Source organism: Hippopotamus amphibius, chromosome 10 (assembly GCF_030028045.1).
Source record: "Hippopotamus amphibius kiboko isolate mHipAmp2 chromosome 10, mHipAmp2.hap2, whole genome shotgun sequence".
Lineage (NCBI taxonomy): Eukaryota > Metazoa > Chordata > Mammalia > Artiodactyla > Hippopotamidae > Hippopotamus > Hippopotamus amphibius.
This window is the reverse complement of record NC_080195.1, coordinates 48,246,451-48,273,797: the sequence shown is the minus strand read 5'-3', so window position 1 is coordinate 48,273,797 and position 27,347 is coordinate 48,246,451. Positions and strand designations below refer to the sequence as shown.

At 47.5% G+C, this 27,347-nt stretch overlaps 1 protein-coding gene across 5 annotated transcripts in view; it reads left to right on the top strand.

Annotated features, from left to right (window-relative positions):
• The window catches only part of KALRN (kalirin RhoGEF kinase), a 653,746-nt gene that overhangs the window by 282,087 nt on the left and 344,312 nt on the right, over window positions 1-27,347 (top strand). For all 5 annotated transcript variants that reach the window (XM_057696213.1, XM_057696214.1, XM_057696215.1 and 2 more), the window contains 3 exons: window positions 110-241; window positions 3,536-3,766; window positions 21,829-21,951. In XM_057696213.1, coding sequence (XP_057552196.1) covers window positions 110-241; window positions 3,536-3,766; window positions 21,829-21,951 — 486 coding nt within the window. The remainder of the gene's footprint in view (window positions 1-109; window positions 242-3,535; window positions 3,767-21,828; window positions 21,952-27,347) is intronic.

Below are 27,347 nucleotides of genomic sequence, written 5' to 3'. Positions count from 1 at the left end.
TTTCAGAGGTCCTGATGCTTCTTCTGAAGGTATCTGACTGTGTGTACGTACTCTGCCTGTTGCCCGCCCCCAGTGCTCCCACACTGACCCAGCCGGCATCTCCTTCCAGTTCCTGTCGGGAGTGGACGCCTGGTGCAAGATGTGCAGCGAGGGCGGGCTGCCCTCTGAGATGCAGGACCTGGAGCTGGCGATCCACCACCACCAGTCCTTGTATGAGCAGGTGACCCAGGCCTACACAGAGGTGAGAACCCAGCAGACACCCAGGGGTCCTGGCTGTGTACAGGGGTCTGGGGGTGGCAAGAGCACGGCCTGGGTGCTCTGAAATAGCCTGAGTTGCACTAAGAAGAAGAGAGGCCATTTTTCTCCCTTTGGAGACGTCTTTAAGGTCCTTGAGCTGTGAACGATGATGTCTCCAGCCAGGAAATTCACCCATCAGCGGGCACTGCCTTAGTGCGCATGCGGGTGCGTACACGCACGTAGACACGCACACGCACGCGCGCGCGCACACCCCGCCTCGCCCTACGTGTGAAGACCGGCCTGTCTCCTCTGAGGAGGGGCAGTGAGACAGCGGGGCTGCGCTCGTCCGCTGTTGCTTTCCGGCTGGTGAACGGCCATGCACACGTCAGGCCTGCCACCCCTTGTATGCAGCAGCTCATCACAAAATACCGCTTTTCTCACTGGAAGGTCCAGAGGACAACTCAGCACTGGGCGGAGGTAAGTGTCTGCAGGAGGGGAAGCTGCTGTGCGAGTGAAGGCCACGCTGGAGCCGCCGCTGCTGAGACGTCACGGGCTGGGAGCAGGGCACAAGCTGAGGAGGGAAAGCTTCCTTCCCGAGTGAAGGGGACGGGGCGTGTCGGTGTGTATCTGTGTGGACACTAAGCGGCGTGAACTCTGAGGAGGGGCTGAGGGAGGTGAAGAGGTGGGCTCGTCGGGGAAGCTGGCTGGGAGGGGAAAGGGGATCCGGCCCGTGGGTTTCCTCCGCGGCAGGGTCAGCGAGAGCACTGTTTCTCACAGTGGGGTCCCGGGCCACCTGCCTCAGGCTCACCCGAGGCGCCTGTTAAAGGTGCAGATTCCTGGGTTCCACCCCAGGCTGAATCAGAATGCCAGGAAGTAGGACCTAGAACCTCTGTTCTAATAAATATTTCCCCAAGTGAGTTGGGTGCACGTCGAAGTCAAAGAACTGATGGCGTCTGGGTGAGGGTACACGTTTTTGCCACAGTCAAAACTGAAGTTTGAATCCTGGCTCCCCTGCTTACCTGTGTGATCTCAGGCAAGTTGCTTAACCACCCAAAGCCTCAGTTTCATCCTCTGTAAAGTGAAGGTGATAACACCCGCCTGCAGTTTTAAGGGTTGTAAAGATAATTCGTGTAATGCACTTGGCCCAGTGCCTGACAGTAATAAGTGCTAAACAATGGTAACAGATTTCGTCGTTCTAGGAGGCAGGGGGGAGGGCTTGTGAGCCAATTCTGATCTCACAGCTCTGATGCACGTGGCCCAAGGCTTTCTCTTACAACAGAACTGTGCCTCTGCCCGTGGGCCAAGACTCTCTCATTTTACTCCTTATAAATTATAAAAATAGAGCAAATAAATGAGATTAATATTATACTTACACGTTTCACACTCGGGTGTGTGTGTAAGCATATGGAGAAACACAGTATTTCTCCCAGTTAATTCTCGGGCCTAGCACTGTGGGATGTAGACTCACTCTCCAAGCCCGCTTGAGAGGTCCTGGGCTGCCCCTGCGCCTACACGTGTGGGCTGAGGCAGAGGACTGGGACTCGGGTTGCCCTGGGTTTCAGGACTTGGCCTTCCATCTGGAACCACCCTGCCCTGAACAGAGCACAGTGCCGAAAGGCAGCATTGCTCAGAATTCCCTGAAGAGAGCTCTCCTGGGTATGGCCACAGGATGTGTCTTATTCACGTCTCTGTATTGTTTATGAGGTACTTCCTCTCTCCCTCTCCTGGTGATACATCCTAGGGGGCAGCACAGTGGGATGGGGTGGGTAGAGGTAGTCATGGAAACTGGCTGTATTCCTCCAGCCGTACTTCCTCTCCTGTCTCAGCTGCATTCTCCACTGATGCCTCTCTCAGTCACGCCCCAGCCCCACATGCACTTCTGTGGTTCCATCGACAGGGGAGTAACCGCGGCCTCTGTGATCCTGAATCCCCAGCCAAGCTATTACCTGGATGTGAAAGTGGGGGAGGGGAGGCCGAAAGCCCAGCAAAGAGCCCCCCACCCATCCTCATAGGACTGGAGGTGGGAGCACAGCTCCTTTCCCACCTGCTGGAAGGGAAAGATTGTTTCAACTCCAAACCAATTCCGACTTCTTTGTTAAGCAAATTAATTTGGGGTCTTAAAATTCCTATCAGTTCCCTAGTCACCACTGTTTTATGTTAGAAAGACACAGGCTCAGTGGATACTCTGCCAAGCACTGGTGAGCCACAGGTGTCAATCAGATGATGCCTCTTTCCAGAAATGTTGCCAGGACTCCAGTGAGGAATAACAGGGAATGTCACTCCCACTGGCTTCAGCACTGAGGGCGAGTGTCAGGGAGCCCAGGAGCATGGACATTGTGGCCACAATCTAAGGGTCCTTCCTTTATTCTACATGTTCTGGAATTACGGGGATGTTACAACTTTCAGGTGGGGAAAAAAAAAAGGAGATTGTATAGAAGGAGAGCAAAAGAAGGATAAGTATAAGAGAAAGAAAATGACAATGAAATAAAGGAGAGAAAAATGAGGATGATGGTGGTGACGATGGTGATGATGGTAATGATGGTGGTGATGGTGGTGAGGAGAGGATGGTGATGACGGTGATGGTTTTGATGGTGACAGTGACAGTGATGATGATGGTGATGATGGTGATAAGGGGGGATTGGCAGCCAGCACGACACACTGGGCCCTACTCTAAGTGCCCTGCATGTGTTAACTCTTTAATCTTTACCACAATTCTGTGGAGTATGTGCCATTCCTATTCCTCCTTCACAAACAGGGAAACTGAGGCCCAAAGAGTTAAGCATCAATAACTTGCCTCTGGTCACACATGGGAATTTAGAGCTAGGTAGAGGAAGGTGAGGACGGAAGAGGGAAGAGGGAGGGAGGTTTACGGTGTGAACTTATATTCAGCTTTTTTTTTCTGAAATGAAGTTCTGCTGCCTGACCTAGTCAGTGAGTCAGTCGAAATATTTATCAAGTACCAAGTGTCAGGCACTGTTCTAGGCATGGAGAGAGGTAAACAAGGCAGAGTCTCTGCCCTCAGGAAGCTGAAATTCAAGGGGGAGAGGGAGCGACTCGGGGTCTTGCTGACAGCTGGTTGCCAGCCAGCACCTCCCCTCCTGCAGGGTTCCTGGGTGCTCTGTCCTCCCCAGGCTGCAGGCTGGGCACTGTGGCGGCTCTGGTGGCATGCTCCTCGGTTGTCGTGGGTGTTGGCAGGACTGAGATTCTTGGTCCTAATCAGGGACCCCAGCAGGCTAGCCTTGCCCCTGTGCCCGCCTGACCCTCTGCTCCTTTGACTTGACCTCTTTCCCTCTTGCAGGTCAGCCAGGATGGCAAGGCACTGCTGGATGTGCTTCAGCGTCCCCTGAGTCCCGGGAACTCCGAGTCCCTCACGGCCACAGCCAACTACTCCAAGGCGGTGCACCAGGTGCTGGACGTGGTGCACGAGGTGCTGCACCACCAGCGGCGACTTGAAAGCATCTGGCAGCACCGCAAGGTGCGGCTCCATCAGCGACTGCAGCTCTGCGTCTTCCAGCAGGACGTCCAGCAGGTAGCAGACTGTGGCCCTGCGCCCGGCACCTGTCGCAGACAGGCAGGCAGGCGGTGCGAGTCCCTGACCCAGGCAATCAGGCCTGGGCATGCCTTATTTATGGAGGGAAGAGGCCAGTTCAGCCCCCAGCTGCCCCCTCCCACTCCATACCACCCTGGCTTGTTCATCAGTGCTTCTCACTTAAGCAGCTTTACAGACGGCCTTCTCACCCTCTGGCGTTGGGAAGGGAAGCTCAGTCTGAGAAACAGAAGTTCCTTGCAGTCATGACATTGTTTTCCTTGAGGGAAGCTTGAGCTTTCTGGACAGTTCTGGGTCCTGGGGTGCTATCTGAGCACTGTCGGGGCTGAGCTCCCTCAGTCGGGGATGCAGGTGGCCTGCTAGAGTTGGGGTGTGGTGGGGTACAGGGTCTTTATGGGATTCTTTGGCATGCTTGAACTTGGGAAACCAGATTTAAAACATAGGCTGTTGATAATTGTACGTTCTGTGATTAGAGGTTACTTCTGCCTTAATCTGTTTTTTTGCATTATTATAAGAGTCATAGCTTTTTTCTTTACCACAAATAATAAAGAAATGGTTGTTTCTAACTATAAAAGGACAGCCTTGCCACAAGTGCCCTTTTGGATAAAATGACCCATTCTTTTCTCCTCATACTTCCTCTGTCTGTCCCCTTGGGGACCCCTGGGAGCTTTTCTCTGCGGAGTGATAGCTGGGGGAGGGGGAGCTGGTTGGGAGCTGGAGACAGAAGTTAAGGTTTAGCATCATCTCCCTGCTGGTGAGAGGCAGGGGTGGGAGCACTTGTGTTCTCAGACTTTTCTGTGGCCACCTCATGATTTCAAGATTATGCATGTAAAATAACGTTTCACTCTCTTTCCATGCCTCCTGCGGTATTGACCCAGTGTGTCGAAACATAATGGAAAATTGAGAGGCAGCTGGACATGTCTTTGGAGCGTTGGTTCCCCTCACAGCTGTTGTTGGGGGGGTCCTCATACTGGGTACCCTGAGATAGAGGCAGGCTGGAGGCAGAGCGGGCATGCTGTCAGGGGCTGTTTGACACCCTCTGGGTGTGGGGTCACCACCGTGCAGTCCCTCCCAGGAGTTGACGGGCCTTTAGGAGTGCCCCTCACTCTTGGGCCTCCCTCACTCCTTTGCAACCCGCGTGCCCTGGCTGCGGCAGTGATGGGTCCCCAGAGGTGGCACTTCAGCGTCAGGACAAACGGGCACTGCTCCTGTGCCGGCCCAGCTCTGGGACCCTCGTGGGGCTTGCTGGGGACAGAGAAGCAGATGCATCAGCTGTCTCTCCTGCCCTCTGGAATCGTTCAGATCAATATGTCCTCTTTGAGCGCCAGAGAGCAGAGAGTTTGTGATTGAGACAGAGTTAGGTGCCTGCCTACAGGGGCACGCAGAGGGGGTGTTACCGTTTCTGTGAATGTCGAGTGACTCTGGGAGAGTTCCAGGCCATGGGTGGCGAAGCTTCCTTGGTGTGCTCTTTGCCTCCCTGCTGTCTGCATGGCTGCTGTACGAGTATGGGTGCTGGAGAGGGGCAGAACGGCTGTGAGGAGGACGGGTGAAAGCCCTCCCCAACAGCAGGGAGGCATCCGGACTCGAACTGTCTAGAAACAGCTGGTATCAGATATTTCTGCGACCACTGTGACATCGACACTAAAGCTGGGGAAAAGTGTGATAAAACTGCACCGGCTGGCTGTTGTATATCACGCTCTCAAAAACAAGAGCATTTCTGGAATGCAGGCCCTATGGGCTCATCTCCACCACTGCTGGCACTCGACAAAAGCAAGTAGAACATTACGAGGTGGATGTAAAGCGGTTTGGATTTTCCATGAGGACTGGATTCCCCAGGATGTTTAATACCACTATTCTCTTCAGGACGTGTGAATGTGACTTCTGGGGACGTGACGTCATTCACCCATCATCCCCCTCACTCGCACTCGCCAAGTATCCGACACTGGGAGAGATGCTCAAAGAAAAATGTGAAAAACAAGGGCTATGAAACCTGGTGATGGGTTTCAAATTCTTCCTGACACCCAAACGACCATCGGTGCCGGACTGGTACCTGAGCTGGTGCTTCAGAGGGTGCTGAACGTGATGCGCTCGGTGGTTCCAGTGACAGACTCCGACATTGGTCTCCCAACTCCCAGCCATGCAGGAGCCTGTCCTGGTTTTCAGAACCAGATTGGACAAGCAGTTGCCCTGCTTTGTGCACACATACTTCTATTTAATAAAACACACACTCACACACACAATAATGCAACACACCGGTGAAAGTGCTGTTGAAATTCTATATATTTATCATTTTTTATTTTGCATGCTTCATCTCTTCTATTCCAGTATCTCCTTTATTTATTTATTTATTTATTTATTTATTTATTTAATTGGCTGTATTGGGTCTTTTTTGCTGTGCGCGGGCTTTCTTTAGTTGCGGTGAGTGGGGGCTACTCTTTGTTGTGGTGCGCGGGCTCCTCATTGCCGTGGCTTCTCTTGTTGCAGAGCACGGGCTCCAGGCGCATGGGCTTCAGTAGCTACAGCACATGGGCTCAATAGTTGTGGCTCACGGGCTCTAGAGCGCAGGCTCAATAGTTGTGGTGCACGGGCTTAGTTGCTCCGCGGCATGTGGGATCTTCCTAGAGCAGGAATCGAACCTGCGTCCCCTGCACTGGCAGGCGGATTCTTAACCACTGCGCCACAGGAAGCCCCCAGTATCTCCTTGATAGTAGTAGCCATGGCGCTGCTTCTCTGTGCACCTTACAGCTCTTAGCTGTCTGGCATGGAGCCGGGGTTCTCTTTATATTTGCTGACTTGAGCTGAAATTATCATTGGAGGACCCCAGTTTCTGCTTCTGTGAATTGTACACCATCTCACCCTCCCTCCCAGCTACCTCTCGCTACGCACTGTAGCTGCCAGTGGGTAGCGAGAGTCTGCTTGCAGGAATTGTGATGTGAAAGTCTGAAGGGTCCCAGGTATTTACTTACAGCCCAGTCAGAGGACTCAGTGACATAACGTCAGCGCTACATCCTAGTGCTTGTCAGCTCTTCAGCAGGTGTGGGCCTGGCAGTGGGCCCAGCACTGCACTAGGTTCTGGCAAGATGCTCAGGTAGGTAAAAAGGCAGCGAGACATACGCACTTGGAAATAGAAAGGTCCATGCTGCCCAAGCATACCAGGCAGTGTGCAGGGGAATAGAATGCTGATGGGACATACAGACAGAGGCGTGAGAAGTCAGGGTTGTTGTCTTGAAGGAGGAGAGAGTTTATTGAACCATATGCTCTGAATCCAAGGCTCTTGAGCACATTTGGGGTCTAGAGATGTTTACTCTGCCGCCTAAGTGGGAAGATTGTAAGTGAGCATCGGTGGCTGGGGCAATACGGCATCACAGATAAGAGCATGGGCTCTGGAGCCAGACGGCCTGAGTTTAAACCCTGCTCTGACAAGTCTTGGCCATGGGACCTTGGGCAAGTGGCTTCATTCCTGGTGCTTCAGTTTCCTCACCTCTAAAATAGGAACCATCACATACCCATCTCATTGGACTGAAGGAGGTGCAAGCACAGCGCCAGCGTAGTGTGTAGGAGATCCTCCAGCAGTGTCATCTAGGTTTAGTCACATCCTCTCTGAGTGACACTCGGGTGTCTCCTGGTGCTTGTGCTGTTGGGAACCCCCAGTATGATTCTGCTGTTTCTACAATAACAGCTGTTTCGTGGGTCTGCTGAGTTCCATTTCATTCAGTGATAAAATCTCAGAACTACCAGGGACCTGGAAGAGCGTCCAGTTTCACCCACTGTAGGGTCGAGGAAATTGAGGCCCAAAGATGTAAAGCAACGTGGCGATAATCACACAGGTAGTTAATGGTAGTGCCAGGACCAGTAGCTAAGTCTTCTGGCTCCCAGTCCAGGTGTCCTAGAGAAAAGCCACACGAGAGAGACGCCAGGCAGACAGAGAAGGAAAACAGAAGAGATATGGGAGGCGCACACACACATACTAACATAGAGAGGGGAAAGATAGACAGATCACATACACACACCCTGAAACAGGGAGAGAGAAGGAAGGAGTGACAGAGACACACAGTGGGGGGTGGGAAAGAAAGGGAGAAAGATTTAAAGACAGCAGAGAAACAGACATACATGGGCTGGGAGGAGAAAGGGAAAGGAAGGTAGGGGGAGAGACAGAAGAGGAAGAGACAGGGACTCCTGCTAGTGGAGAGATGGGGGAGGGCCAGCCAGCCTCTCCCCACCCCATCCCCCTACTCCTTGTCCCATTGCCGTTTCTGGGGGTGGTCTTTGCCCAAGTAGGAATATCTTTCCCAAAGCAGAGTAAAGCAGAGAGGTCGAAACCAGAGTAGACACCAGTGAGAACAAGGTTCTGTTTAAACACCTGCAGCCAGAATCGGCCCTTCACATCATCTCTGTGCTGGCTCTCCGTTGGGTCCCCACAAGTGTCCTCTTAACATTCTCTTCTCCTCTGGGCTTGGGGGCACTGGAAATACGTCTCTAAGGATCGAACTGGAACTTGGGTTCATTAAGCTGCAGAAAGGCATAGATAGGGTGCATCTGCATAGTATTGCTAGTGGAATAATTTTCAGTGCTGTTGTTTTTCCAGTTTAGAGTGGGACAGTTCTTAGCAGCAGCCACAAGAGCACTCCATGACATCAGCCAACCTCCACCTTCGGTCTGTTCTTCTCTACTTACTCCTGTGGCTTCCCACGGAGTAAAGGGCTCCTTCCAAGCCCAGAGAGACCTGACTTGGTTGAGGAGAACAAGGAGTAGCTAGTCTGGATCTTTCTAGCAGATGTAAACTCTATTCCATTTTTTCAAAGCCAGAGCAATGGTTGTCAGCATCTCTGCAGCCTATCTTGTTCTGCCTCCCTTTCTTCTTCGGTGTGGGAGGGAGAAGAATAAACTGGCAAAGTGTTTTGGAACACCTGTGTGCAAGGCCTTGCACTAGGAGTTGGAGGTCTCTGGCCTGAGAGAAGACATGTACACCTGAGGATGTATGAATTGCACGTGGCTGTCTGGGGTCAGGGCCAAAGAAGCAAGACAACAGTAGGCTGGTGGAGTCAGAGCAGAGGAAGTTCCCTGTGGGTGGAATGGGATTTGCACTGGTCCTTGGAGCTCAGGCAGAGGAGATGGGGATGCTATTCCTGGGGAAGGCCAGAAAGTGGAGAGCTACGTTATAGCCAGGGGACAGGGAAGAGGAAATCTGAGTGCCTGCTCTTGGCAGCAATAGTGGGAGGTGAGGAGTGGGCTCAGTGGGGTGGGTGGGATGTTACCCATTTCAGGCTCCAGTGCCCTCCCTTAAAAGCAGTATGTTTTGCTTTTAAGTGGTGCAAAGGTGAGCTAGGGAGGGGCAGTGATGACTGAATTTTCTGGCTCAGTGACTTTCCATTCTGAATGAATGTATTAATATTAAAGTACATAGTTCTTGTACTACAAATGAATCTCACCTGTTTCTATCAGGTTTTTCTGGAGCCTCACATGGAAAATTATAGCTTTTACTGTGTCAGCTCTTGCCTGCCAAAGAATGTGTAAAAAGGATTTGAGAATAATTTTTTTAAAACTCTAGATATTCAATCTTTTACTAGCTGTAGTGACTAAAGCCCCTTAATCATACTAAACCAATCTGGGCATTGTATAATCCAGTTGACAGCTTTGCATAATAAAAGGTGAGCCCTTTGGGTTACACAGCATGCTTAGTTAGGAAAAAGTGCCTGGAATGATAATGGGTTCAGGAATATGATAATGGGTCCAGGAATGAGCTCTTCTTACAAGCAGGAAGGATTAAAGCATCTGAGAAGGAAAATGCTCACTTAGGACATAGTCCCAGATAGATGAGGGAACACACCAGGGCCCATCCTCAAAAATCTGGAACGCCGACTAGTTAGTTACTTGGTGGGTATGTTCGGGAGGAGAGTCAAACACAGAGGGATGTTGGATTCTAACCCTGAAATTTGGTTCCAGGATGAAATGTGTCTGTAAAAGTTTTATTGTTCATAGCTCAGGATCCATCATCTTTATGAGCAGTTGAGCATCTAATCTCTTCACTTATTGAATCTTCCAACACTATGACGCAGGTGATAGTTTGGTCCTTATCAATACTAATGATGAAATTGAGGCTTAGAAAGGTTAAATAAACTTGTACAAGGTCACACAGCTAGTGGCAGAGGAAGGCTTTAAACCCAAGTTCACTGGATGTCTCGGTCCATGCCCTTAGCCTCTCTGCTATGCCCTGGGCAGTATGCTAGGTGGTGGGAATGCAGAGAGACAGAGACCCTGCCCTTGAGGGCTTTCTAAGTTAGTGCAGGGCTCAGAGGGCCCTGGCAGACTGCTTGGTCCCAGAGGATGAGACTTGCCTTATAGCTGCTGACAGCTGAGATTCATCTCCAAACTGCCTGTCCAGTAAGACCCACACAGGAAGTCATACTCACACCCAAACACTCCTTCTCACCTGCTCCATCGTTATAAAATGACCCTGTACGGTTATTTAACATAAATGTCCCTGAAACAGGCACTACCCACTCTCACTTGCTTTTCACAACCATAACTATTTTAACTCAGTGTTGCTGATGCTTTCCTTTGTAGCATATATGTGGAGTAATATCCATTTGCCCATGGTAGTATTCAGCAGTATTAAAGTTTGCAATTAAGTGTTGATGGTGATAATCCAAGCATTTGAATATGTTCAAGTAGATAACAGATGATTCTTTGGGCAGGGTGAGTGTCCACAAAGTGAGCAGGGTTGAGGCTTGGCTGAACTGGGGGAGGTAGGGAGTGGAGAAAGCAAGGGCTCTGCTGGTCAGGGTTGCTTTCTGATTGGAGTGAGGATGGGGAAACTTCCTCGTCTGCCTCTTTGGTGTCACTGATCTTAGAAGGGGCACTATCCCTCTCCCCGTAGTAGGAGGCTGGTACCGAAGGGTCTGTCTGTGTGTTCTCCAGCTAGAATGGGCAGGGCTGGGGAGTGGGCTTTAGAGACCTGCCCCTGATGTGCTCAGACCCTCCTGCCTGGAATTTCATGGACCCTTCACACTCTGCACCTCACCCCCGTTCCTCTCTGCCTTGCTTTCTGCCTTCTCTTCCCTTCCCCATCATGGCCTTCTCCCTTGGTGCTCACTTTGATTTTCTGAATGCAAATTCTGTTCTCATTGAACAGTTGTCCTTCTGTGATGAGCACCTTCCAAGGACGGACCTGGGTGCCTCCATCTGGCAGGGTTGGGAGGCTGATGGGTCCCGTGAGGCAGTGAGAGAAGGTTCCTCCCTAGGAGTTACTGAACCTCAGGGTTACCGAGCTTTCTTGATCCACAGTAATTTTAAACACCTTTAATGTCCTCAATTCCTCGTTTATTATTACGTTAACGAGTGACCAGACAGTCACCATCTAAGGTCACTTCTTTCTGATAACCCCTGTGCTCAGCCTGTCCTTGACCTCAACAAGCTATTTCTGGAGCTTTGAATACCAGACTAAAGGATAAAAGACTCACATTTTATAACTAGTGGGGATCTGTTGAAAGATTTTGACCAGAGAAAACAGGTGATCAGAGTGAATGTCTGGGGCAATTTAGTGCCAAAGGAGGACTGGCTTGGAGTGGGAGAATCCTGGGGCCACAACCATGGGCCAAGGTGATGGGACAAGGGTAGATTTGAGAGTATTTGTGAACAAAAATCACTGGAAATTGCTGTCCATTTTGTTATAGAGAGCAAGGGAGGTGTCAAGTGTGAATATGGAGCTGTATTTTTAAAAGCGTCATTCTTGGACTTGTTAAAGAACCCAACTCAGGTCCACCTGTCCAATGCACAGCCAAGCCAATCTACTGACCCCGTGTTGTCGTGAAGGGAAGTACGACGTTTACTGCAGGGCAGCCAGCAAGGAGAATAGGAAGCTCGTGCTCCAAGGACCCCCTGCTGCTGGACAGCTTCCAGGGAGGGGCTTTTAAAGGCAGCATGAGGGATGACGGTCATGGTGTGTGCGGTCAGCTCATGGACATTCTTCTGATTGGTTGCTGGTGAGGTAACAGGGTGATATTTTAGGACTCTTAATCATCAACCTTCTGGTTCCAACCAGTCTGGGTTCTGCTGCTTGTGGTCAGCGTGTCGTCACCATCTTCCACTGGAGGGGGGTCTTAGTTTCTGCAGAACAACTCAAAGACATGCACCCGACTGTTACCTGTATCCCTGCAGGAGGAAACAGGAGTCTGGTGGCTCTGTTGTTCTAGTTATTAACCGCCTGAGCCTCCTCTTTGGAGGAGGGGCCGAACAAGAGCAGAGGACATGGGGGGGCTTTTGTACCCAGGAAGACCTCACAGGGTCCTGCTCAATTTCAGTTCCCCCTTTTCTTTGATGCTTCTCAGTCCCGAGGGGAACAGGCGGGACAAGAAAAGGAATACAATTTTGGATAAAGAGGTTACTTGTAAACTCAGCAGGGGGACTCAGTTTTAGGGGGACTCAGTTTCAGACCCCTGGCATTAAGATCATCTGGGCAGGGTAGGGTCTTGTTAACAGATTATTTGACCCTTTTCCACACTTTTTGATTCAAAAGCTGTGGGTAAGGTGGTGCCTATGTTTTAGAAAGAACCTCAAGTGATTCTGAAGCGTCCTAAAGTTTGAGAACCTCTGACTTGAGAGATTCAGTCCTTAGTGATGAAAAGTGTGGTGACACCACAAACGGGAATCAAATGCACCATGGTGAGGAGATGCTTTCTGGGAGGTACCAAGGACAAAGACAAGTTCCAGTCCCCTCAGCCCATTGGGAAGGGACAGATGTAGGCTGGCTGGGAGTGGAGGGGCCCACGGGAGGGAGATGGCTGTTCTCTTCACTGGCTTCCACCAGCATCACATCTGTCAGGGGACAGGAGCGTGGCTCTCAGGAGGAAGAGCGTGTACACCTGCTAATGAGTTTCAGCTGAGCTGTCTCAGAAAAATGATGGCTTTTCCCACCATAGCAGGACATTTATTTTGATCATACTAGTTCCATAGAGGGGACAGAAAATAAATTGTGGGTAATTGGGCTTTTCAAGTGGTGCCTGTGTGCTCTTCCTGTTGCGGCCGATGGGCAACAGGCTGATGCTGACAGAGCATCAGAACTCACACTCCGTGTGCTGGGTGAGGAGGCAGAAATAATGATGTGACGGACTGTCCCAGGTGCTCTCACACATCGTGTGTACTTGAGCCTTTAACAACAAAATGTGCTGTTGACACCAGATGGCATGTCAGCTCTCCTTCCCTGACCTCAGAATAATTGCTTCTACAGAGTTGAGGGGCGGCTGGGAGGTGGGAGCTGAAGGGGGCAGATCTTCAGTTTACTTAAAAAACAAAACATCCTGCCTGTTTTATCATGGATCAAATCGTGACACAAACTTAATAACATATTTCAGATAAGGGATTGATCAGGGAGAACCAGGGAGGGAATCAGAGAGTTGGAATTCTGATTTCACAACTCTTTGCTAAACATCTTCATTTCCTTTCCTGGTTTTTGCCCTTTAATCACACGGGAAGTTTTCAGATCAGGTTGGTTGAGTTCATTTACTCATTTATGCAGCAGATGCTCTTTGAGAACATAGCAGTGAACCAAGTAAAGCCCCTGCCCACGTGGAGCTTATACTCAGGAAGTAGAGAGAAAACACCAGCACAAAGAAACAAACATGTCATAGGTGCTAGAGTGACAGCCAGTGAGCTGAATGAATAAGCCATGGGTTGTGTTTAGGAAGAGGTTTCAGGGACTTCCCTGGTGGTGCAGTGGTTAAGAATCTGTCTGCCAATGCAGGGGACACAGGTTTGATCCCTGGTCATGGAATATCCCACATGCCACGGAGCAACTAAGCCTGTGCGCCACAACTACTGAGCCTGTGCTCTGGAGCCCGCGAGCCACAACTACCGAAGCCCACATACCTAGAGCCCGTGCTCCACAACAAGAGAACCACTGCACTGAGAAGCCTGCGCACTGCAACAAAGAGTAACCCCTGCTAGCGGCAAGTAGAGGAAGCCTACACGGAGCAACAAAGACCCAACAAGCCATAACTAACTAACTGACTAAGTAAATTAGTTAGAAAAAAAGAAGAAGAAGAGGTTCCAAGCATGTGAAATGGGACCTACAAAGTCCTTGGGACCAGACTGAGCTGGGTATGTTCATGGAAGCAGGACAATGGCCAGAGGACCCGGTGAATAGAGAGGAGGGGAAGGAGGTAAGAAGTTTGAGGAAATGCGCTGGGTCCAGCTCAAATCAGGCCTTATAAGCTGTGGAGGGCATCTGGATTTTCTAAGTGTTGTCACACTTAGAAACGATCATAGAGTCTCAGTAAGAGGAATGACGTGACTTGGTTCATGTTGAAAGCAGTGTTATGTTTAAAGGTCTGGCTACTGTGTAGAGGGGGTGTCAAGAGTGAAAGGAGGAAGACCACCTAGAGGGGTGGGGTGAGTGAGGGAAGATGGGGGCTTGCACCAGGGTGCTTGTGACGCGAATCCGTGTATAGGCTTGCAGCTGAGCAGCTGGGTGAATTGTGGTGTCTTTTGCTGATACAGGGAAAACCAGGAGAGGAGGGGAGTGGGGCAGAAGGGAATAAAGAGCTATGGTTTAGGTATGTTAAGTCTGAGGTGCCCGTTATAAACCAAGTTGGAGAGGAGGAGTAGGCAGCTGGGTACGTGAGTCTCAATCTCAGGAGAGGAGTTAGAGTTGGAACTGTGAATGTGGAAATTACCAGCACACAGATGATATTTAAAGCCATGGAACTTGGTGAGATTATCTTGGCAGTAAGAGAAGAGAGAGAAGAGGTCCAGGACTGAGCCCTCAGGCATTCCAAAATTTAGAGGCTGGGAAGACTAGGAGGATTCAGAACAATAGAGGACAATGGAAATCAGTGAGCTGGGGGAGTTCCCAGTGAGGATGGCCTCTCAGGAGCTAGTGAAGAAATGTTTCCAGAAAGAGGAGGCTGAGCATGGTAGGTATCTCTGCAGGGTGGGAGGGCCACAGTGACCCAGCTAGGTCAGAACCCGAGTGGGCTGAGGGTGGCTTTGGTGAGAGGGCAGCCCAGCGCAGGGAGTCCTCGAGGAAGGATGGTCCAGAGCAGCGCGAGGAGGGAGTGCCTGCGCAGGGACAGGCTGGGGCAGGTGTCGGAGCCCAGGCAAGGTGAGGCGAGGAGGGTGGCCTAACATAGGTGCAGACACCGTACAGTCCGGGAGGCCGTCCACGCGGGAGTCCTCAACCAGCCCTACAGGCGTTCTAAAGATTGCCCCGTGTTGGGGAGTGAGAGCTGGGCCTTTGTAGGCTGCAGCCCATCGCTGGGTGCAGGTCAGTATAGGAAAGGGCCTTGGGCAAAACTGCCCTCTTCAGCCAAGGGTAATAATCCCCAAAGGGAACTGACACCCGAGGGCTGTCTGCCTGCTGGTGGCACTCTCAGCAGGGTGGTGATAAGTCCTTTATGGCACATGACAGCATCTACCACCTCCGTGGTCCCAAACTACTTCTTCCAAATACTTAACTAATTACAAAGGAATAGAGCAACTTTCTAGAAGAAGGCTGGAAGACACCACCCTGACCCAGTGATCAACGTTAACATCACCAGTAATGGGACAAATTGAAATTATATCCCACCTGATAGAATGCAGTGGAAAGAACAAGCATCATTTCTGTGTTATTCGTGATTCTAATCCATGAGGAAACATAAGACAAACCCAAATTGAGGGACATTTGATAAAGTAATAGGCCTGTAACTCTTAAAAGTGTCAAAGGCAGGAAAGTCAAGGGAAGCCTGAGGAACTCTTCCAGATTAAAGGGACGACCAAGCGTGGCACATGTTTCTGGACTGCGTCCTTTTGCTCTAAAAGTCAGTGTGAGGAAATGCAAACAATTGAATCGGGTGTGGGAATCAGATGATAGCACTGCTGCCAGAATCACTTGGGTCTGAATTCTGGGTCCATTATTTGGTGAGCTTTGTGAGCTCAGGCAAATTAACTACCCTCTCTGAGACTCATTTTCTTCACCCAGACATGGGGGTAATGACTCTCGCCGTCCCAGGGTGGTGGGGAGGTAGCAGAGATGAGGTGGTGAGTACCTGCCCTGGCCTGGTGCTGGACAAAGAGCAAGCCCTCCACAGACAACAGCTTTTTCTCCTGAGGAGGGGAACTGCCCTACTCTCAGTGTAATAAAATCAAGAAATATTTGAGTTGGAAGGAGATTGAGAAAGATGGTCTGATCCAACAGTCTCATTTGAGCAAGTGAGGTTCAGAAGAGAGAAGGCATACTCCCAGCTGGGCCACAACTGGTTAGGGGCAGAGCTGGGACAAGAACCCAGGTTCCTCTGTGTGTTATGGTGTCTTCAATTTAGAATGATCCTGGTGGTGCCACGTTTTAATGATGCTTTAGGAAACTAAAGCACTTACATGTAAACAGAGCTTAGACACCAACTTAAAACTTTGTTCAAAAGTGGTTGCCTCTAAATGCGGGGGCTTCCCGCACTGGGCTGGGTGATCCTCGAGGTCTTCTCCAACACTAAGATTCTATCATGTTAGAAGAATCCAAAAAAGCAGAGTCCCGGGACAGAAAGCAGCTAGGCCCTTGATTTTCTCCCATTAACTCAGTTGCATTCATGGCCACTGTTCAGAAAATATCAGTAGTTCTCTTCAAAAGGACTTTTCTCTTCTCCTTAGGAGCTAGAAAGGACTGTCTCCTCCTCTGAAAAGTGCTCTGTCTTGATTGTATGCTGGTTGGGATAAACACAATTAGATGAGGAAGAAAGGGGGTGATTAGGGAATTATGCAGAATGGCTGTCAGATTGGCTCCCAGATCTGGTTCAGGATGTGAGTGTCTCTCTGGGAAAAGGCTGTTCTGGGAAAGGACTAATTCTGGTTGAAAAGTTGGAGCATGAGAAAGGAAGAAGAGCGTTACAAGTTGTTTGCAAGACTGCCTGCCTGCTGTCGTGGTGAGGAGTCCCGGGCTGACCAGGGCTGTTGTTCCCAGCCACAGGACAAAGGTCAGGCCTCCTGCTGGACGCGCAGCCACAGCTTCTCAGACAGTTGGCAGCCGTGTTTGTGCTTGACAATTCATGGCTATAGATGTTCGCTGAGTATATCCTGTGTGTGCAATGCTGATGGGGACACTGGGGGCAGGTGAGGGATTAAAGGGTAGGATACAAAGGTAAACCCCATACTTCTTCAGGAACTAACTACCTGCCACGTGGGGCAGTGGAGAGGGTGGATACACACAAAGAAAGAACTCTGAATGCTGGCTGTGAGAGGTACAGAGATAGAGTTACCTATCTAGGGAGTTTGGAGCTGGAGACATCCACCCCTAAGTTGTGTGTTGAGGGGATGAGTTTGAGTTGAGTTCATCGTGTCTGAAGCAAGCCCCTCTGCGCTGTGTACCACGCAGTGTGCAGGAATCACAGGGAGGTCAGTCTAGAGGGAGAGACTGGCCTGTGGGCAGTGATTGTGGTTTGAACAGAACAGAGAAGAGTGACGCCACCCCAGCCTGAGTGGGTTGTTAAAGAGAAGAGGGTTTCCAAAACTAGAGAGTTTGAGGTGGCTCTTAAAGGGTGAGTAAGAAGGAGCCTGGAAAGTGGATACAGGGAGAAAAAGGAAATGGACGTTTCAAGTGAAGTGGAAAACAGCAAGAACAAAACGAGGAGGTGAGAAGTAGGTTCGGGGGGTTGTTGAGGGGTGGGGCAGGAACTTGTTGGAGGTGGGGTTGGGAGGGGTGGGCCAGGCACAGAGGACTCTGCGGGTCGGGTTAAGGGGCCCAGTGCAGTGTCCTGTCAAGATTGCATGGGTTAATTCCACGTAAACCTAAACTTGTATTCTTCAGATGGATTTTGTGTCCCTAATTTTTTTCTCATTAGGATCCAACTATATTAACAATTTATAATATACTTTTAAGTCTCAATGTACAAAATTACCTCTTTGAAATTAAAGGCATATCTTGCCAGAATCAGATTGACAGCTATCATTGAGTGCTGCTTCCCGCTCCAGTTCAGAGGCTCACCTGTCCTTTATCAAAACCAGAGCGTGAGTGTGAAAATTGAAAGAAAACTTAAGAAAAACAAATCTGTCTTCTTTGTGCTCTCCCTTCTGACTCCCTTGCTTCTGCACCAGGGACAGGCTCCCCTTCCAGGGGTTCAGCCTTCCACCTGCCTCTTCATCACCCTCGTGCCTGGTTGCCAAATCCTGGCCACCCTCTCCCCTAAATGTACTCAAACCTCTCTCTCCTCAGACCCTGCCAACCGGCCTCATCTGAGCCATCATCGCCTCTTGTCAGGATTTGTGCAGGAACCTCCTGTTTTTCTCCCTTTTTTCCTGTCTCCCTCCAACTGATTCTCCACAAAGCAGTCAGAGCAGGAATTTTTAAGAGCAGATATGGTGGTGTCTTCCTCCTCCTTCAGCCCTTCAGTGGCTCTTGGGCTGAACCCTGGATTCAAACTCAGCGCCCCAGGCCTGGCTCAGCTCTATCTGATGCCTGCCTTCTCTGGGCGCATTTCCTCCTTACACCTACTCAAGCTGTGCTGATCTTTTCAATTCCTAACTTGGCGAAGTCCTACCCCTCTTGAGTCTCAGCTAAACCTCACATCCTCAGAGGGGACTTCCCTGACTGTCGGCAGTTAATGATGCATCATGCGATTTCATCTCTAGTGGTGGTTACCCACCTGACAGAGTTCCTGGAGCCAGGGCCGGGCCTGCCTTGTTTAATCCCACACCCTGGACCGTCCTAGTACCTGTCAGTAGGCCACCATGAAACTAATAATAAGTATCTATTTGAATATGTGACTAGTCATATCCCACACATGCTTCTCTGCATCCTGAAAACCCTTCCTTCAGACAAAAACAAATAGAAAAAACATCCCATTGTTGGAAACACTTAACTACCAATTCATAGTCATCAATAGGTATGACTAGCTATCACCCTGTACTATCCTAACTGTAACTGATAATTGACTGTTTTAAATAAGATCTTGTAGATGGGAGAAAGTAAATAGAGGGTGCTTATACTTTGATAGGGTCCAGGGTAAGGCTGGAAACTCAATTTATTCTTCCACCAGTGATGTTCAGATTCAGGAACTCACCAGACTTCAGATGCTGCACGTTACTTTACCGTGTGTCACGTAGTTGTCAGGCCCTGCTGGTGTCTGCTCAGGAGCACACTTCTCTGCCATGCAGTCCATGTAGGAAGCTGGGTGGTGTTCCCAGGGTTGGGGGCCATGAAGTCAACGGTCAGGAGAGCACATGGCCTAAATGTTTGTACCAGCCATGCTGGCTCTAAATGAACTGTCTGAAACAAAATTGTCAGAAATCAACATTTTGAACAGTACGTCACACATTACGTTTGTCTGTCCTCAGGTACTTTTTCAGTCTCTGTGTATTACTAAAGTAATTTTGTCCACTTTTAAAATCCTTTGCTTTTATATTTGTTACATTGATTTCCCTGCAGTCCCTGGATCTGCATTGAGGTTGCATGTGTTTTCCCCACAGCTCCAGTTCTAATGGTAGAAGTTAGACTAAATGGAGGCAATAAAACCTCACAGAGCAAAGTTACGTTTAAACTAAGGAAAAGCCTCTCAAATATGAAATAGATTTTTAAGTGGTTAAGGTAGAGCTAATTAAGTAAACTAAGTGTCACTAACTGAAAACAAATTGACATTTTAAAGAAAGCAAAATAACTTAAACAGGAAACAAATTGCTTTTTTAACAATGTTTAAAAGTTGTGAAAGCGCCCCTGGGGAGTATAAAAGCTAACCATTTATGAACTAGTAAATGAAAAACATTTCCATCTAACCAGTTTGCTTTGGAATATTATTTAGGATGCTTATTAAAGCTAGAGATTAAAAATGAAAGGAATAAAATAAAATTCATGAAAAAGGTGCCAGACAAGCAGCTTACACTTAACTGCTCAAAATGAATTTTTTTTTAATTGGTAATCTGAAAATACGTCATAAATTCCAAAGCACTCATGAAATGCTATAAGACAGCTCTTTTGTATATAAAAATTATCTCCAAGCTTCAATTCATTCTCAAAGGGGATTAATAAAAGTTTAAATATGCATAAAAATTATAACAGTACACTATCCATGGTACACAGTATATGGGAAACTTTGTGACTAGAGATGGTTATCTTTGACCTTGCATGCCCTCATCTGCTTTATGGTACAGAATTGTGGGATCAGATTACGGCAAGTCAAGGAAAAATGCACTCTCCTGATTGTTGTTGCTGAAGTAGCACCATAAGTAACTAGAGAAAAGTAGGCTCTTCTTTATTCTAAGGAATATTTAAAGTTCCTTTCAGTGCTGCCTTTCAGTGTTTGCAAAAGGTAAAAATTCACTTCACGAACTATTGCAATTTCTTTTTGCAGATGTGCTTCCAGAATATTAATATTGTCAGAATTTGTTAGTGTTTAAAATCTTTTCTTACTTGAAGTGTAGTTGATTTACAGTACTGTGTTAGTTTCAGATGTACAGCAGAGTGACTCAGTTATGTGTATATTTCTTCCGATTCATTTCCATTATTGGTTACTACAAGATATTGAATATAGTTCCCTGTGTTATATAGTAAATCCTCATTGCTAAAGTGTTTACAATCTTTACACTAAAGTTTGGATAAAGTCAGTTTTGAAAAAGCCTTTTTAAAAAGATATGTTTTAATGGACAATTACCAGACCTAGCTTTGTACCATGCATTTTTGTTAAACCTCATTTTTATATTTATATATGCATTTCTCTAACTAATATCTTGGTATGGCTTTATGACACTGCCACTGAAGACTTTGAAAGCTTCCATACTTTGTACAATTGCAGGCATTAATTTATCTCAAATGTCGGAGGAAGTGAAGCCAAAGGCTAGATTCTGTAGTACCAGAACTCCTGTGCCTGCAGTTCAGGCAATGATTTTTGCCACAGGGCAATCTGTAGACGAAACAGAATTAAAGTACCCTTTTAAATAGGCCTAGTTCATCTAAATCACTTTCCCGAAAATCCTTCTAAAATCTGAGAAAGCTAATACCTCATTAATCAAACGTTTAGTTGAAGTTTACTATAGTAGGAGTAGCGTGGGCTTAGTTGAGTCTTGGCAGGATCTGCAATAGGTGTGTCTGTGCTGTAATTCTGATTTAATTGTGGCCATTTGGTTTACTGAGTGCCAACTCCTCAGAGCCCAGATGAACTGCTTCCCTTCTCCCCCGGAGGCACACATTTTTGTTGGGTTATGTGGGCAAATGCAAAATGGACTAAAGGCTTTGATCCTCCCTACGTTTCAAGGCTTTTGCTAAGGGGTATCCACTCCACCTGTCAAGTGCCCCTCAGGACAACATATTTTCTCACCTTCTAAGCATCCCCTTACTCATCCCTCTACTGCTCCAGCCACCTCTTTTCCAGCTTCTCTTAACTGCAAGGAAAATGTCTTGAGGCCAATCACTAGGCCTTAAGCCTGGAGAACATGGAGTCTCTACTGCTACCCAAGAGCATCATAGATACTAAAGACCTTACTTTGGTTGGTTGGTTGATGTAGATTAGAGGAGAAGGGTGGAAAGAAGCCAGAGAGGGCAGTTGTCCTGGTGATCAGCTGTCTTGAGCATAGCTCCAGGTAGGGACTGACTGCTCTAGACGTTACCTCCCAGATTAGAAAGGGAGTCCCAGGGGAACAATGAGGCAGCATCCCCATGGCTTGGTGCCACTGCCATGAGCATTTTTATGGTGGAGTGAGGACCGAGGAACTGCTCTGACCTAACACTGCCTAATTTCCTGCAAATGTGCCTGATTTTATATGGTTGGAGTCAAAGTAGTGCGAGGGTTAAACCATACCTGGTGGTCTGTGTAGCTTGTTTAATATAATTAAGCTAAGAAAACTGAAAAGGTAATGAGGAGATATTCTGGAGATCAAAGAGGAAGAGCTGAACTTCGTTAAGGGTGGGATTGTTGTATTGCTGGTGACAGTAATGAGATCCCTGTACCCACCGTGGATTGAACATTTACACTTGGACTGCTGCTTTCTGATTGGGAGGAGAACTCTAATAGCCTAGCGGTCACTCATGTTGTCACGTGTCTTTCCCTTTGCCAAGAAATCATTCATTGTTTCTGTCTTCCTTCTCTGACTAGGTGTTAGACTGGATTGAAAACCACGGCGAGGCCTTTCTCAGCAAGCACACAGGGGTCGGGAAGTCTCTGCATCGAGCCCGGGCCCTGCAGAAGAGGCATGATGACTTTGAAGAGGTGGCTCAGGTGAGGTGCTGTGTGTGTGTGCGTGTGCGTGTGCGTGGGGCCCGGGGAGGGAGACCAGGGCTGTGGCTTTGGTGATTGGTGGGGCATGTTGGGTGGGTGTGGCTTCTGGGCTGCCTTCCTGCCTGATGCAAGGAGACCCTTGTCTGCTCTTGGATCACTAGGTGAGTGGTAAATAAATATTTTGTCAACTGTGATTAGTTGCAATAGAAAGAGTAAAGCAGGAAAGGGGCGGCTGGGAAGGGTATCAGTTGGGAACGGAGAGGTGGATGCTGCTGGGGTAGTGAGGGTGACAAAGCTGGGGTTTGCCACACCACAGCCTTAGCCAGGACCAGCTCTGATTCCATCCCATGCACAGTCCTCAGTGTGGGTGTCCTGCTGGGCATGGTCCAGAGCCCCAACCCTCGCCCAGGGAGGCGACCAACCCCAGACAGATGTGACCTGTGGGTATAAAAGGAGAGGGCCCGCCCAGAACCAAAGGAATCTGCTGGGGGACAGGAAGTAGTGGGAGCAGGCCACATCTCCAGGGGAGCCGCAAGTGATGCTGGAAAGTGAGAGGCCCGACAGAACCCAGAGAGCCCTGAGCCTGGGGAGGTGGGGGATTAGACCCCACCTGTAGGCTAAAGAAGACCTCACAGGGAACCTCTGTGCACTGGTGGTGAGAACGTGAGATGGCGCAGCCACTGCTGAGAACAGTATGGCAGTTCCTCAGAAAACTGAACATAGAATCACCACGTGATTCCACAGTCCCGCTTCTGAGTATATACCCCAAAGAATTAAGAGCAAGGTTGTGAAAAGATACTTGTACACCCAGGTTCAAGCAGCCTTTTTCACAATAACCAAAAGGTGGAAGCAACCTAAGTGTCCATCGGCTGATGAGCAGATAAACCAAATATGGTGTGTACCTATCATGGGATATTACTCAGTCTTAAAAAGTGAGAAAATATGACACATGCTACAGCATGGATGAACCTGAAAGATACTATGTGAAATGTCAGTCACAAAAAGAGAAATATCGTGTGAGTCCACTTATAGGGAGTACCAAAATAGTCAAATTCATGGAGAGAGCAAGTGGAATGGCAGTTGCCAGGTGCTGATGGGGAGGAAGGAACGGGGAGTTAGTATTCAATGGGTGCACAGTTTCGGTTTTGCAAGATGGAGAGCTTTGGAGAAGGCTGGTGGGGATGGTTGCACAACAGTGTGACTCTACCTAATACCACGGAACTTTACGCATTTTCTCTTATGTATATTTTACCACCACCACAGGAACAAAAACCAGCATCATTGCCACACAAGGACCTTTTGCAGCATGAGCTGGACTCTGCCAACATGATACAGACACAGGCCCAATGTGCCTTTGGTGGCCAGGATGTGTTACAGACCCAAAATATCTGGGTGGCCGGCATTCTGGGGCCTGTCCAGTCTGTTAGGGGGCGAAGGGTGGAAGAGGGCCATCCAGACTCCCTGCCTGCTGAGAGTGGGTGTTGTGGTACCTGGGACCATCTGTTGGAATAGAGCCATCCCATAGCTTTGGTGCCCCTGTCTTTGGGCTGTCCTGAGCCCTCCTTGCTTGGGAAGGACATCCCCAGAGCCACCCACCGCCCCGATCCAGCCCACTCCTCCTTGCTCTCTTCCTGCTGTGGCCTCATAGGCAATGCCACAGGCAATGTTGTAGGCCCATGAGGGGCTGTCACTTTTGTGTGTCATTACCACCAAGCAAGCCTCGTGGCCCCAACCTTAACCCCAGTTCTCTCAGTTTCCCCTCCACCTTCTCGCTGGTGCCTGGTATGTCCTTCCCATGCAACAATACCTTTCAGTCAGCGCCAGAGACACATTAACTTAAATTCTTTTTTTTTTTTTTTTTTTTTTTTTTTTGGGTGAGAAGAATTATTTATTTATTTATTTATTTATTTTTATTTTATTTTATTTTATTTTTTTTATTATTATTTTATTTTATTTTTTTTGGGGGGGTACACCAGGTTCAATCAACTGTTTTTATACACATATCCCCATATTCCCTCCCTTCCTTGACGCCCCCCCCCTCGATTCCCCCCCACCCTCCCTGCCCCAGTCCTCTAAGGCATCTTCCATCCTCGAGTTGGACTCCCTTTGTTATACAACAACTTCCCACTGACTATTTTACAGTTGGTAGTATATATATGTCTGTACTACTCTCCCGCTTCTTCTCAGTTTCCCCTTCACCCCCCGCCCCCTCCCATACCTCGAGTTCTCCAGTCCATTCCCTGTATCTGCTTCCCTGTTCTTGTCACTGAGTTCATCAGTACCATTTTTAGATTCCGTATATGTGAGTTAGCATACAATATTTGTCTTTCTCTTTCTGACTTACTTCACTCTGTATGACAGATTGTAGTTCTATCCACCTCATTACATATAGCTCCATCTCATCCCTTTTTATAGCTGAGTAATATTCCATTGTATATATATGCCACATCTTCTGTATCCATTCATCTGTTGATGGGCATTTAGGTTGCTTCCATGTCCTGGCTATTGTAAAGAGTGCTGCAATAAACATTATGGTACAAGTTTCTTTTGGGATTATGGTTTTCTTTGGGTATATGCCCAGGAGTGGGATTACTGGATCATATGGTAGTTCTATTTGTAGTTTTTTAAGGAACCTCCAAATTGTTTTCCATAGTGGCTGTACCAACTTACAGTCCCACCAACAGTGCAGGAGAGTTCCCTTTTCTCCACACCCTCTCCAACATTTGTTGTTTCCAGACTTTGTGATGATGGCCATTCTGATTGGTGTGAGGTGATACCTCATTGTGGCTTTGACTTGCATTTCTCTGATGATGAGTGATGTTGAGCATCTTTTCATGTGTTTGTTGGCCATCTGTATGTCTTCTTTGGAGAAATGTCTATTTAGGTCTTCTGCCCATTTGTGGATTGGGTTATTTGCTTTTTTGGTATGAAGCTGCCTGAGCTGCTTGTATATTTTGGAGGTTAATCCTTTGTCCGTTGTTTCATAGGCAATTATTTTTTCCCATTCTGAGGGTTGCCTTTTAGTCTTGTTTATGGTTTCTTTTGCTGTGCAAAAGCTTTTAAGTTTCATGAGGTCCCATTCGTTTATTCTTGATTTTATTTCCATGATTCTAGGAGGTGGGTCAAAAAGGATGTTGCTTTGATGTATGTCAAAGAGTGTTCTGCCTATGTTTTCCTCTAGGAGTTTGATAGTGTCTGGCCTTATATGTAGGTCTTTAAACCATTTGGAGTTTATTTTTGTGTATGGTGTTAGGAAGTGTTCTAATTTCATTCTTTGACATGTTGCTGTCCAATTTTCCCAGCACCACTTATTGAAGAGGCTGTCTTTTTTCCATTGTATACTCGTGCCTCCTTTGTCAAAGATAAGGTGCCCATATGTGTTTGGGCTTACTTCTGAGTTCTCTATTCTGTTCCATTGATCTTCCTTTCTATTTTTGTGCCAGTACCATACTGTCTTGATCACTATGGCCTTGTAGTAGAGTTTGAAGTCAGGAAGCCTGATTCCACCAACTCCATTTTTGCTTCTCAAGATTGCTTTGGCTATTCGGGGTCTTTTGCGTTTCCATACAAATCGTAAGATTTCTTGCTCTAGTTCTGTGAAAAATGCCATTGGTAATCTGATCGGGATTGCATTAAATCTGTAAATTGCTTTGGGTAGTACAGTCATTTTCACGATGTTGATTCTTCCAATCCAGGAACATGGTATATCCCTCCATCTGTTTATGTCATCTTTGATTTCTTTCATCAATGTCTTAAAGTTTTCTGCATACAGATCTTTTGCCTCCTTAGGCAGGTTTATTCCTAGGTATTTTATTCTTTTGGTTGCAATGGTGAATGGGAGAGTTTCCTTAATTTCTCTTTCTGCTCTTCCGTTGTTAGTGTATAGGAATGCAAGAGATTTCTGTGCATTAATTTTGTATCCTGCTACTTTACTAAACTCATCAATGAGTGCTAGCAGTTTTCTGGTAGAGTCTTTAGGGTTTTCTATATATAGTATCATGTCATCTGCAAAGAGTGATAATTTTACTTCTTCTTTTCCAATTTGGATTCCTTTGATTTCTTTTTCTTCTCTGATTGCTGTGGCTAACACTTCCAAAACTATGTTGAATAACAGTGGTGAGAGTGGACACCCTTGTCTTGTTCCTGTTCTTAGAGGGAATTCTTCCAGTTTTTCTCCATTGAGAACAATGTTGGCTTTTGGTTTGTCATATATGGCTTTTATGATGTTGAGGTAATTTCCTCCTATGCCCATTTTCTGGAGAGCTTTTATCATAAATGGATGTTGAACTTTGTCAAAAGCTTTTTCTGCATCTATTGAAATGATCATATGGTTTTTATCCTTCAATTTGTTGATATGATGTATCACGTTGATTGATTTGCGTATATTGAAGAATCCTTGCATCCCAGGGATAAACCCCACTTGATCGTGGTGTATGATTTTTTTAATGTGCTGTTGCAGTCTGTTAGCTAGTATTTTGTTGAGGATTTTTGCATCTATATTCATCAGTGATATTGGTCTGTAGTTTTCTTTTTTTGTGACATCTTTGCCTGGTTTTGGTATCAGGGTGATGGTAGCCTCATAGAATGAGTTTGGGAGTGCTCCGCCTTCTGCAATATTTTGGAAGAGTTTGAGAAGGATAGGTGTTAACTCTTCTCGAAATGTTTGATAGAATTCGCCTGTGAATCCATCTGGTCCTGGGCTTTTGTGTGTTGGGAGATTTTTAATCACTGCCTCAATTTCTGTACTTGTGATTGGTCTGTTCATGGTTTCTATTTCTTCCTGGTTCAGTCTTGGAAGATTGTATTTTTCTAAGAATGTATCCATTTCTTCCAGGTTATCCAATTGATTGGCATATAGTTGCTTGTAGTAGTCTCTCATGATGTTTTGTATTTCTGAGGTGTCCGTTGTGACTTCTCCTTTTTCATTTCTAATTCTGTTGATTTGCATCTTCTCCCTTTTTTTCTTGATGAGTCTGGCTAATGGTTTATCAATTTTGTTAATCTTCTCAAAGAACCAGCTTTTAGTTTTATTTATTTTTCTTATGGTTTCTTTCCTTTCTTTTTCATTTATTTCTGCTCTGATCTTTACGATTTCTTTCCTTCTGCTCACTTTGGGGTTTCTTTGTTCTTCTTTCTCTAGTTGTTTGAGGTGTAAGCTTAGGTTGTTTATTCGATCATTTTCTTGTTTCTTGAGGTAGGACTGTATTGCTATAAACTTCCCTCTTAGAACTGCTTTTGCTGCGTCCCATAGGTTTTGGGTTGTTGTGTTTTCGTTGTCATTTGTTTCTAGATACTTTTTGATTTCCTCTTTGATTTCTGTAGTGATTCCTTGGTTGTTTAATAGTGAATTGTTTAGCCTCCATGTGTTTGTATTTTTTGCAGTTTTTTTCCTGTAA